This window comes from Chaetura pelagica, unplaced genomic scaffold, assembly GCF_000747805.2.
Source record: "Chaetura pelagica isolate M959 unplaced genomic scaffold, ChaPel_1.0 scaffold283, whole genome shotgun sequence".
Classification (NCBI taxonomy): Eukaryota; Metazoa; Chordata; class Aves; order Apodiformes; family Apodidae; genus Chaetura; species Chaetura pelagica.
In genome coordinates, this window is record NW_009952688.1 from 614171 (window position 1) to 624986 (window position 10816).

Genomic DNA, 10816 nt, shown 5'->3' on the forward strand with positions numbered 1-10816 from the left:
GAAAGAGATCCCTGATGTGTGGGGGACAGTCCCCTTGGCAGGCACAGTGGGCACAGGTGAGGTGGGGAGCTCCAGTCATCGCCAGTCCAAGGACCCAAGGCAACAAGACCACAGGTCCTCATAGGGAAACCCCAGCTCCAACCCTACCTGTAGACTTCTGAGGATTGCTTGGCAGGGTCTGTGCAATCCCACCATCCTTTTATTTCCAGTGCAAACCTTCCCTACATCATAATTAAACTGTTACCAGCTGGTAGCACATCAGCACCGGCTGCTTAACTTGAAGGCTGTGACTGCAACAGAGCTGAGAGGAATCAATACCAAGGAAGATCAGACTTTGCTAGCCCATTGCTCAGCATCTCCAGAATACTCTGAAGGCTCATAATGCTCACAGCTTCTTGCTGTCATTAATTATATATTTTTAAAAAGTAAATTTTTTTGGGCTGGCAAATATAGCAGTGAACCAAGCTGGGACCTGGACATTACTCTGGGCTTCCCAGGATGGACATAGATTTGTGCTGCACTCTCCTTCCTTTTCCTTCTTTCCTTCTTTATTGCATGCCTGCTTGTCTGCTCCCTCCTGCCCTCCCTCTTTCTCTCTTTCCTCTGTTTTCTGCCTCCCTCCCTCCCTGTCTCCCCTTCACACCATGCCCCTGCCACAGGTGGGCAGAGCTGCTCTCTCCCCTTTCCATCCCTGGGCAGCATGAGCCGAAGCTGTAATTAAACTTGGCTGGGAGGAACGTGAATCAAAAGGCTGTTAGAAAATAAAAGAAACAAGGGTACCTGTGGGATTACGTGAGCCAGAAAAATGCAAAGCCGGCTTCCAGCCGCCCATAAAGTAGATGCTGCCTCCATTCCCATTGGTAGGGTTTGGCTGAGCACAAAAAGGCTGGGAAGAGGATTTTTATGGGAGTTATTTATAGCCTGGATGAATAGTGGTGTGTCTGTCAGTGGGTTTCTGCCTCTCGGTGTGTGCTGAGGTTGGGCTGAGCAAGAGGAGTCAGTCTCACCGGGTGCCACTGTCCTGGGCTTGGGATGGCACCAGCAAACCTGGATAGAGCCCTGGGCCCTGGCCCGCAGGGAAAGGGGTGGCATCACAAGAGAAAGCAGGAGATGCAGGATGGGGAGGAGCAGTGAAAGAGGCCATTTGCCCTCCAGTAGCTTTGTCCTGCTCAGTGCCACCAGGCACCTGCTTTGGGGAAGCAATGGGCTGTCCCAGCCCAAGAACCAGCACACCTGGACTGTCCAAGGGATATCCACTGTCCCACTCCCCTCTCCCTTCTTTTCCATCTTCATTTCTGGCCTGGCAGCTTTTCCTCTCTCTCCTGGTTTGACAGAGGTGTCCGAGGAGCCTTTCCCCCATTTGCACCAGGAGCCGGGGCAAAGATTCTCCTCTTTGTGAGCAAAATAGTTTTTAAATCATCACCCAACTCCAAGCAGAGCTCAAAAGTTGGCACTTCAAGAAGCACATTCATTAAATAAAGGGAGGGAGAAAAAGAAAAGAGAGAAAGGAGGGGGAAGAAAAAAAAAAATTACCTTGCTGAATTAATCAGGCTTCACAATCCACAGCCTTGGATTTTATTTCCTGTAATAAGCCCATTAATACGGGTGTCTATAGCAGGGGGCTTTTAGCAGCAGGCACCATTAGTGTAACGAGGAAGGGCTAATAGAGTTTTATTGGAATTTTTACTCCAACATCACAGCCTTTTAAAACAGCTGTCTCACTAGGCATTATTATTCTGATTAACATTTAGACAGCACAAATCATAGTGATGCCCTTGGTGTCCCACAGGTTTTATCATAATCATTCCAAGTCCTCAGTGCACCAGATAGTCCTTGGGGTGAGAAATCTTAGACCCTGGCTGAGGCTGGGGGTCATTTCTTTTCTCCCGTGCCAACGTAGCAGCTATTTCTAAGGGGGCTGCTGTGGAGCAGGGTCCTGCTGCTGCTACCCAAGAGCTGTGGAAGCAGCTGGAACCAGCCAGATGGTTTTGAGCATCTCTGCTCCACAGGAGAATTTGGAAACTGGGTAGAAAGGGTTAAAAAGCAAGCTGGCATCTTGCATACCTAGCCCAGATTTGCTCTCAGCCTTGTTTCTCACCCATCCATGTGAGAATTCAATTTTTAATTTTAAAAATTAGATTAAATTTAATTCAAATTAAATAGAATACATTTATTGTGTGAATTAAATATTGTGCCGGCAGCTTCGTTGCACAAACCCAGTGGCTGGCTGAGCACTATTGCTCTGGGGCAGCAGCCAGCCCCAGGGCTGGAAAAAGTTTTTCCTTGTAACCACAAGATCCGTGCTGGGTGGGATGGAGCCAGGTCCAAGCCAGAGGCACCATGAAGGTGTCAAACCGGGGGTCACACCAGTCCTTGCACAGCCCAGAAGCACCTGCAGAGCTGGCACGGGGGCTTCTACTGCAGGGCCAGCAGACATGGATGGGGTTTGGCCACTGTGTTGGGAGCCTACCTGAGCCATGGGGAAACTGAGGCACAAGGAAAGGCAACAATTTGGCCAGAGATGCAACACAGGCAGCCCAGGAGTCCTGCCTTCCAGCCCAAGCACTAACAGGGAAGGGGAAGACAGGTTACCATGAGTTATGGGCAGCTGCAAGCAAAATAAGGGAGGGGTGAAACATCAAAAACAAAAACAGGAAAGAAAAAACAAACAAACAAACAAAACAACACAAACGAAAACAGAGGCTGCAAATGTACTTCTTGCTTTTGTCCACCACAATTTGTTTCACAGAGGTAATTTTATGAGGATGTTTTATTGCAAATGAGTGTGGCAGTGTGTGTGGGGAGCAGCAGCTGGTTCATCCCAGCTCTGTCTGTACCCTCCAGGGCTTAAACCATCCTGGGTGCACTGAAGCAGATGGTTTGGCTTGGGCAAGGGAAACTGAGGGCATTGGGCAGGCTGCAGACCTGTTAGTTATTTTCTCATTAGCATCTAATTAGAATCTCCTCATTTCTGCCCTCCCAAGGGCTCTGCCTCTGCTGGGAGTCACCTCATGTCCAGGTGAACCCCAGGGAGTGACTTTGCACCTTAGATCCAACCTGGTGTTGCAGTGTCTCACCACCCCAGAGCTTTGTTACTGACTCCTCAGCATTGCTGCACGTAATCAGCAATAATTTATGGTTTCCTTCTCTGGAACATGAGGACAATGGGAGATCCCTCCTTCCCAATGGCCACAGGGCTGGCACAGATGTTTGTGAGTTCTCACAGCTGGCTCCAGCAGCAGGAGGGTGCCAGGCACAACCCAATCTCAGTCCTGCCAGAAGCCAGCTGGATTTCACATTGATCCTGGGCACTGCATGGGCTCTTGCCTTCTCCCAGCATCTCTCCCACAGGTGGATAACCCCCTCTTGCAGTCAAGCATGTCACCAGCCCTCTTCCCTCCTATCCATGCCTGCTCACTTCCCTGCACAGCTGCCTGTGTTCGGGGTGAATTCAGCTGGAGTCAGACAGCCCAGGGGTTCCTTTTTGTTATAGAGGTCCCCAGGCCTAGGATGGGGTCCCAGAATAAGATAGAGGCTCAAACCCACATGCAATGGCAGGTCCCCATTGCTAAGACCCAAACACCAAGGTACCTCCCCAGCCCCAGGTATGCAGAAAATATCGGGGGAGCTTGGGGAATTCACTGCTTAATGATCACATGGATGTTGCAATATGACAGTATTTAATTACCTGCATGTCTCACATTATTAACAAATTAAATACCACCCCTGGGGCTGCTCTTCTAAAGCCCATGCAGAGCCCATGGCTCTCAGTTGCTGGCAGGCAGCATCCAGACATCCCATTTTGTCCCCCCAGGACCAGCAGCCCTCCCATGACACATGGTCCCTGAGGGCTCTGAAAATGCCTTGCAGGGAGGTCTCAGTGATCATCAGCAGAGGAAAACAACACCAGCTGACCAAGGCATGGGCAAACTGCCTCCAAAATTGTTTCCTGCTCGTGTCAGTCCTTTGGAAAGTCCCTGCCAAGGCAGCTGCTGAGCCCAAGGGAGATGCTCCAGGCAGTCCGGGACAAGCTGGGTGCTGTTTTCTGCCCCAGACGTTGCTCCCATGCTCCTGTGTGTCTTTCTAAGCCAGATCTATAACAGGTTTGGGGTTTGTTTGATTTTTTTTTCCTTCTGGCATAGCAGATCTTCCCACAGCACAGAGCTGCTTGCGGCGGGGCACCAGGGTGTTTAGGATCTGCTTAAAATGTTTAATTGTTTTCATGTCAAGTGTCTGATCATGTCTTTTAGATAGAAATGGGAGGGATGTAATGTCTCTCTCCCTGTTTCCTTCTCTTTCTTCCCTGCTTCCTTCCTCTCCCCCTCTCTTTCTCCTTCCATTTCTACCTTTCTTTAATCCTTACTTCTTCTCTTCCTCCCTTCCTTCTCTTCTTCTTCCCTAAAAATTTACTAATTTCTTCCTTATTACCTTTCTAAAAGCTCTCTTCAGTCACAGACAGCAGCAGACAAGGAGAAACTCAATGATAAGGGCAAAACCACCAGTAAAACTGGAATTAAATGATAGCCATAAACCCAGTACCAGGAGGGACAGTAAAACTGCAGTTTGGCAGGAGCCAGCAGACCTGCAATAATACCTTTCTTTTCTGATGAAAACACTCTGGTCACAGATTAACTTCCTTTGCTCAATATTTATTGTCTAACCTGCTCTGGAAGGTAGGGAGGCAAGAAGAGGGGTAGGCAGGACTGGGGATCTGCAGCAGGTCTGCAGCTCTGCAGCCTGTGGCTGGTGAAGGCCCCTGGTCACAGGTGACAACCCTGCCTCCAGTAGTTACTCTCCACCACTAAGTGCTCATTCCAAAGGGTGTCTGTGCACCGGGGCAGCATCCTGGAGTAGCACCCCAGGACTCAACCGTGACCACAGAAGGAGTCATTGTCAGAGCTGGGGTTGCTCTGGGTCCCCTAAAAACACTCAGGACAGGTATGACAACAGGGACAGGCACTGCTACAACCTGGGCAAGCACATTGATTTGTCTTAGTCCAGCCAAGGCTGCAGCAGCTCTGGGGAAACTACGTCCCGTTGTAGATTGACTCATTTGTTTCCATCACATCAGAAAACGGGATGAGACTAAATTCCCAGTCACACTCCCGTCAAGTGTCTCTACATCTCTGTATCCCCTGCTGGGTTTACCCCCTGCTCCTTGCAGAGCACAGGACAAGCCCTGTGGCCCTCTGCTAATCCCCCACACCTCTCCTAAAGTGCCACAGGGGGGAGCAAACGCCTCCATGCGCGTTTTTAATGCTTTAAATCTACACCTGAGTTTCTTCTCAGCTCTCCTCACTGCCCAGCTCATCTTTCAGGGCAGGGATTGCAGAGGATGTGTTTGCCCTGATGTTAGGGACACGGGGGCACAGGACAAGGGCTACCCCATCACAGGAATGTTTTTCCCAGGGTTATTTCCAATAGCTCCCCTGCAGAAGTGAAACTCCATCAAGGCACATCGCTACAGGCAATCCCAACAGGTCTGTTTCCCTTTGATGTTCCCAGGTCAGGAGCAACAGCCCCTCCACTCCACTGCACCTCTCTAGACATTTTTAATCTCCTCGCCAGAAACTTTCATTGATTACAACTGGACTGTAACTACCCACATGTAAAAAGGCTTCAGGGCTTTCCAGCAGGCAGTGATGGTTCCTATGAACTGCAACATCTCTGCATCTCCAACAGCTCCGTTCTCACCAGTCCAGCACCCCCCTGTGCCACATGAAAAGCTTGTTGCACCCTTCCAGCCTTTCCAGCCCTTGCGTGAGCTAGAAATATCAGGGCAAGACGAGGTGGATCCGCTGTGAGGAAGAGGTGGGGGCTCAGTGTTGCCAGGGTGCAGCCCTCACACCTTGCCATACTGCCCTAGTTTCCTCTACCTGCTGCTTTCTTCCACCCTGAATACTTCAGATGTCCTATTTTTTTATTATTTTATTTTGAAAGGGGGGAGCAAATTTTTTTTTTTCCTAAATAAAAAATAAAAGTAATTATTTCCCAGGTTGTCTCTGAGCTATTTCAGCTGTAGCTAAACTCCAGCAGCTGCTGCCTGCCAGGAAGGGCATCCCAGCACGGGTACGGGTGCTCCTCAGCACGCCCTGCCTCCCCAGCCCGTCCTCAATCACAACACAACAAACAGGTTGCTCGTTAGGCGCTGCTTAATTAAGCAATACGGATCCTGCCTCGATATTCGCAGCCCCCCTCGCCCTGATTTACTGGAGAGAGAGAGAGAGAGAGAGAGGGAGCGTCTCCTTTCCAGAGACGGCGACTGTAAAGTTTAATATCGCTTGACTTACTGCGAGTTGCAACGTTCGCAGCCCCAGGCCGAAGCGCTGCAGCCCGGGCTGGGAGCTGGTGGGCTCCTAAATCAGAGCTAACTGCGCGTGCAGGGAGATGACTGGCTTCGTTACGATCGGTTCAGCGGCTAATTACCCCAGTCTGGATTCAAGACGTTTAAAGCCAATTTGTTGCCGCATCTCCAGGGCCCTCGGGAAGGTATTCATTGAAATAAGTAACATTTTGGGGGGTAAAAAAAACGCATAAAAGAGAGCAAGGAGACACGCAGAATAAAAACAGGGTTTATGTAACCCCGAAACAGCAAGAACTGGAGGAAAACACGTCCCAGGCAGTCAGCAGCCCGTCCTTGAGACATGAGCCTGCAAATCAGATGGAAGGGATGGAAGGGAACATTCCCCACAACTTATCTTAGCTACAGTCTTGAGCACCAGGTAGAAAACACTGACTGATTGGACTCGCCACATTAACACCCCATCAGCATATTAATGAACTGTTAGCACACTAAAACACCCACCCACGGCTGGAGGGACCCCTGCTAACAACAGCCCCCCACTCTTTGAACAGGTATAGTGGAAGTTTTAAGCACTGTCACATTAAATGGCAGCAAAGAACTAGTTAACTTGTCACATATGAAATAATTTGACCTGTTTCTGTGTATAAAAGCAGCCCCCGTGTCTCAGGAAGCTGAGCTTGCTTTGTGGAATATCCCCCTGCTCACTTTTCTGTACAGAGCTGGATGTCACAGCAAGTATTTAAACTCTGTGTGGATCAGCTTCTTGCTCACTGGGTGACAGACCCTGCTTCTGGGCCACCACTAGGAGGGAAGAAATCTGTTCGCAAGACTCTGAGCTCGCACTGCCCATGCCACAGAGGGCAAGAAGCTGTGTACAGCAGTGGCTCCAAGCTCCAGAGTCACCCCAAAACATACCACCCCCTCCCCAAAACCCTTGAGCACCTGGGCAGCCCTGAGGCCGAATGGAGGGGTGGCTTGTGGGCTCTGGGATGGGGTGACAGGGGAGGAGGACAGGGTCAGCATGCAGGTGAGAACTGTGTCCAGCCTGACTCTCAGCCTCACACTGGCCCCCTTTCCTGCCCCAGCCCCATGGGTAGGGATGTGGGAGCAATGCTAAGATGGGGCAGGTGGGGTACTGCCCCCTTGTAGGCAGGAGAAGAGCATTTCTCTCCTCGCTAAGTATTTCTAGCCCCCAGGAGGCTGCTCATGGACTTGACAAGGATAGGGGCCTCATTAAGGAGTTATGAGAATGGCTCTTCAGTGACAAATAAAAACTATTTGTGCAAAGAAGCGACAGCAGATGGTGCTGGGCATCCCCCCCACATCAGCTGTGGTGCATCACTGTCCAGGACCTACGCCTGCAGAGCACCAGGAGTTCCATGGGGAAGGGGCTACAAGGGGGGGAAGAGAGCTGGTTGCAGCATCCCTCAGCTCATCCCAGGGATGGGACTACTGGTGCCCCACACCATGGGTAGGCACAGGGAAGCAGAAGAGAGGGAAGAGCACCATGAGCAGGGCTGGGTGCCCTTACAGCCTCCAGGCTAGCACAGAACCAGCCCCTTGCAGCTCCATCCAGCAGCCCCAGTACCTGCAGAAGGCAGGACCAGGGCTGCCCCAGGCAGAGAGGAGAAAGAGAAGCCACTCCAGGGTCAAGCACCCGGGCCAGCAGCCTCCATGCAGCAAGTTTGCCACGCCTCAGTCCTCTCCCAGAATCCAATTACTCCTGGGACCACATCAGCTCCTCTCTGCTTCCCACTCCTCCTGAAGCCTGCAGCAGTCAGAGATGGGCTCAGAGCTCCCCCCAGGGAGGAAGAGGAAGCAGCACAGAGACCGAGACAACAGCGAGCAACACGGAGCCACCAGCACAGCCCTTGCAGCCCCAGGACTGCTCACCCGACTGAGCTGGGGGTGCCCACTAGGGACCTCAAACTTCCCACTCAGGGCCAAGAGCCATGAGGGCACAGGCAAAGGCACTTTGCTTCCAGGTTTTATTGGCTGGGGGGTGGGGGACAGGCAGCACTCCCAGTCCCACCAGTAAGACTGGACTGGTAAGGAGGGTAAGCCCTTTAGTGGTGGTAGGAGTACACTGCAGGAGTGGAAGACACAGACTGAGATGGGGAAGGAGACAAGGAACAGCACTGCCTGTGTAAGGATGCCACAGGATTAGGACCGGGGTACCTGAACAGGCAAAACCAGTCCCCAAGCCAGACCAAGCTGTGACAAGGCTCAGGAGAAGCTGGGAGGTCATAGGGCTCAGAAGTGACATGAGTTCCCAGGCCTCAGCTCTCACCAACCCAGCTGACTCCTCTCCTTAGCCTCAGCCAGCAGAGCCAAGGTCAGGCTCCACTGCTCCCCATCAGGATGTCTCCTTGGTCCTCTGCTTGTAGTGCACCTCAGGGAGACTCCTCAGGCGCTCGGCTGCCTGTGGGACACGGCACAAGAGACAGGCACCAGCCCGGCTCAGGGGCAGGTCTGGCACAGGCCCCTCTAGCTCCCCACCATCCGTCCCAGTTGTGCTCACCTGCTCTGGGGTGAGGTCCCGCTGCACCTGCGCCAGCATCTCGTACCCCACCATGAACTTGCGGACGGTGGCAGAGCGGAGCAGTGGGGGGGAGTAGTGGGCATGGGGCTGCCCGTGCCCCCAGGCCTCCGGAGGGGACGGGGATGCAGATGAGAGGATGGTGGGGGGTCCCCCAGCCACGTCACTCACCGTGCCAGCCCATGGAGTAGGGGAAGGAGACTTCAAAGAGGTTGTCGTACTTGATGAGCAGCCTCTGCATGATGGAAGCCAGACCTGCAGGAGAGTGCCAGGGAGTCACAACCTGAGCCAGCCAGCCCCCTCCAAGGGCAGGCAGCACACTGGGGCCTGAGGGTATCACTCTCAGCACCCCTCCCAGGGTGGACATCAGCAACACACAGGCACAATATACTGGCCCATCCCTCCCCTCCCAACAGAGGCAGACAGCCCAGCCCAAAGAAAAGCCCCCCATTCCTCATCAGCTAGCACGCCAAAAGCCTGGGGCACCACAAAAAGGACACTGGTTCCCTCACCAGTACTGCCTACACCTGGACACCCAGCACTGGCCAAATGAAGGTGCCAGTCCCACCCCCACAGGCAGAGTCTGGCAGCCCAGCACCCCGGGGAGACAGAGACCCTGCAGACTCACTGTCCCTCTCGCCCTCGCGCAGGTCCTGGAGGCGCCCGACGTGACGGCGGGGCAGCAGCAGGGTTTGGTAGGGCCAAGTGGCCCAGTATGGCACCACAACCAGCCAGTCCACGTTCTCTACCACCAGCCGCTCCTGCAGGACACAGCACTTAATGGGAACGGGAACAAGCCTTGACACCACAGGGATGGGCACTAGCATGGGCTCTGCTCCGGGGAGCTGGGGGGGGGTCCTCCCCAGAACATACCCAGCTCCCAGGGAGAGGGATACAGACAACAGGCACACCCTCACCTTTCGGCGAGCCTCCTGCTCAGCATACTCCAGCAGCATGGGCACACCGTGCTGGCTCAGGTGTTGCCGCTGGGTCCGGTCCTCCAGGCGCGCCTCGTTGGGAAGGAAGCTACTGGCCCACACCTAGGAGGGACATGGAGGCACGGGGCTGGGTTACCTGTACCCCACATGTGCAGGGGGGTGCCCCTGCCACGCTGCCCATCAGCAGGTCCGCGCTGCCACCAGGTGGAGAGTCCGACAAGCGGCAGCCACAAGGGACCGTCCCCCGGAAGGGGAGGGGACAGCACGGGCGTGAGGGGATGCTCTTTGCAGAAAGCTCTGGGATCGGGAAGGAGAGTTTCCGTTCGCATCTTCCACCCGAGTTTGTTGTTGTAGGCTCGGCCACAGGCAGGGTAGGACAGCCTCACCTGGCAGTGGGGGTGTGGGTTGGAGCAGCCCATCATCGCTCCCTTGTTCTCGAAGATCTGTGGAGGAAGAGGTGCAGCCAGCAGGTCCCAGCCCCACTGTCCCTGGCACACCGGGACAACATCCCGCCTCACAGCAGAGCCTCACAGCTGCCTGGGAAGGCTCCAGGTGAGGACACGAGACCCACATGTGAACTGGGACTGCCCCACCTCCACCTGACATCCCCAGAGCAGGGAAAGAAGGGAGCCCACACCAGCTCCGGACCTGCACCCAGGGATAGGAGGAACCCAGCTCAGCTGCCAGCTCTGCCCATGTGTCGATGACAGCCCGGATCTCCGTCAGGGACATGAGGGGGAGCGTCAGGTCCGACCAGGGGTGGAAACACATCACCTTGCTGCAGAGGAGACACACGTGGCTGGGGCTGCAGCTCAGCCCTGGGGACCCTCACGACCCTGCCACGGCACAGTGGGACAGGGATGGGATCCCCAAAACGCCTCTGAAACACGGCGGGCGCGTACACGACAGGCAGCACAAGGAGGGGGGGGGGCTCGGCTTGGCTTCACCCTCAGGGTCCTGACTGACATCACAGCCCAGACCTGCTGGAGCCAGAGGGGTACTCACCACACCCCCCGGGCTGCTGCCGCTTGAAAC

At 53.9% G+C, this 10816-nt stretch overlaps 1 protein-coding gene across 1 annotated transcript; it reads right to left on the reverse strand.

The window, feature by feature from the left end:
- Positions 1-8660: 8660 nt before the first annotated feature.
- GALT (galactose-1-phosphate uridylyltransferase) lies at positions 8661-10809 on the reverse strand. Its single transcript, XM_009993791.1, has 8 exons — positions 10787-10809; positions 10430-10559; positions 10168-10224; positions 9761-9883; positions 9472-9604; positions 9012-9098; positions 8826-8968; positions 8661-8726 (listed from the first exon to the last, which is right to left on the reverse strand). The coding sequence occupies exons 2-8, from the start codon at positions 10550-10552 to the stop codon at positions 8661-8663; spliced, it is 732 nt and encodes a 243-aa protein (XP_009992093.1). The 5' UTR covers positions 10553-10559; positions 10787-10809.
- Positions 10810-10816: the final 7 nt, after the last annotated feature.

Bases quoted from the DNA above. Each gene is read 5' to 3' on its own strand.
- GALT (XM_009993791.1), bottom strand. From the start codon at position 10,552: ATGTGTTTCCACCCCTGGTCGGACCTGACGCTCCCCCTCATGTCCCTG. The intron at 10,225-10,429 runs GTCCGGAGCTGG...CTTCCTCCACAG, and splicing joins CCTCCTATCCCTGGGTGCAG to ATCTTCGAGAACAAGGGAGC. The intron at 9,884-10,167 runs GTGAGGCTGTCC...TGTCCCTCCTAG, and splicing joins ACCCACACCCCCACTGCCAG to GTGTGGGCCAGTAGCTTCCT.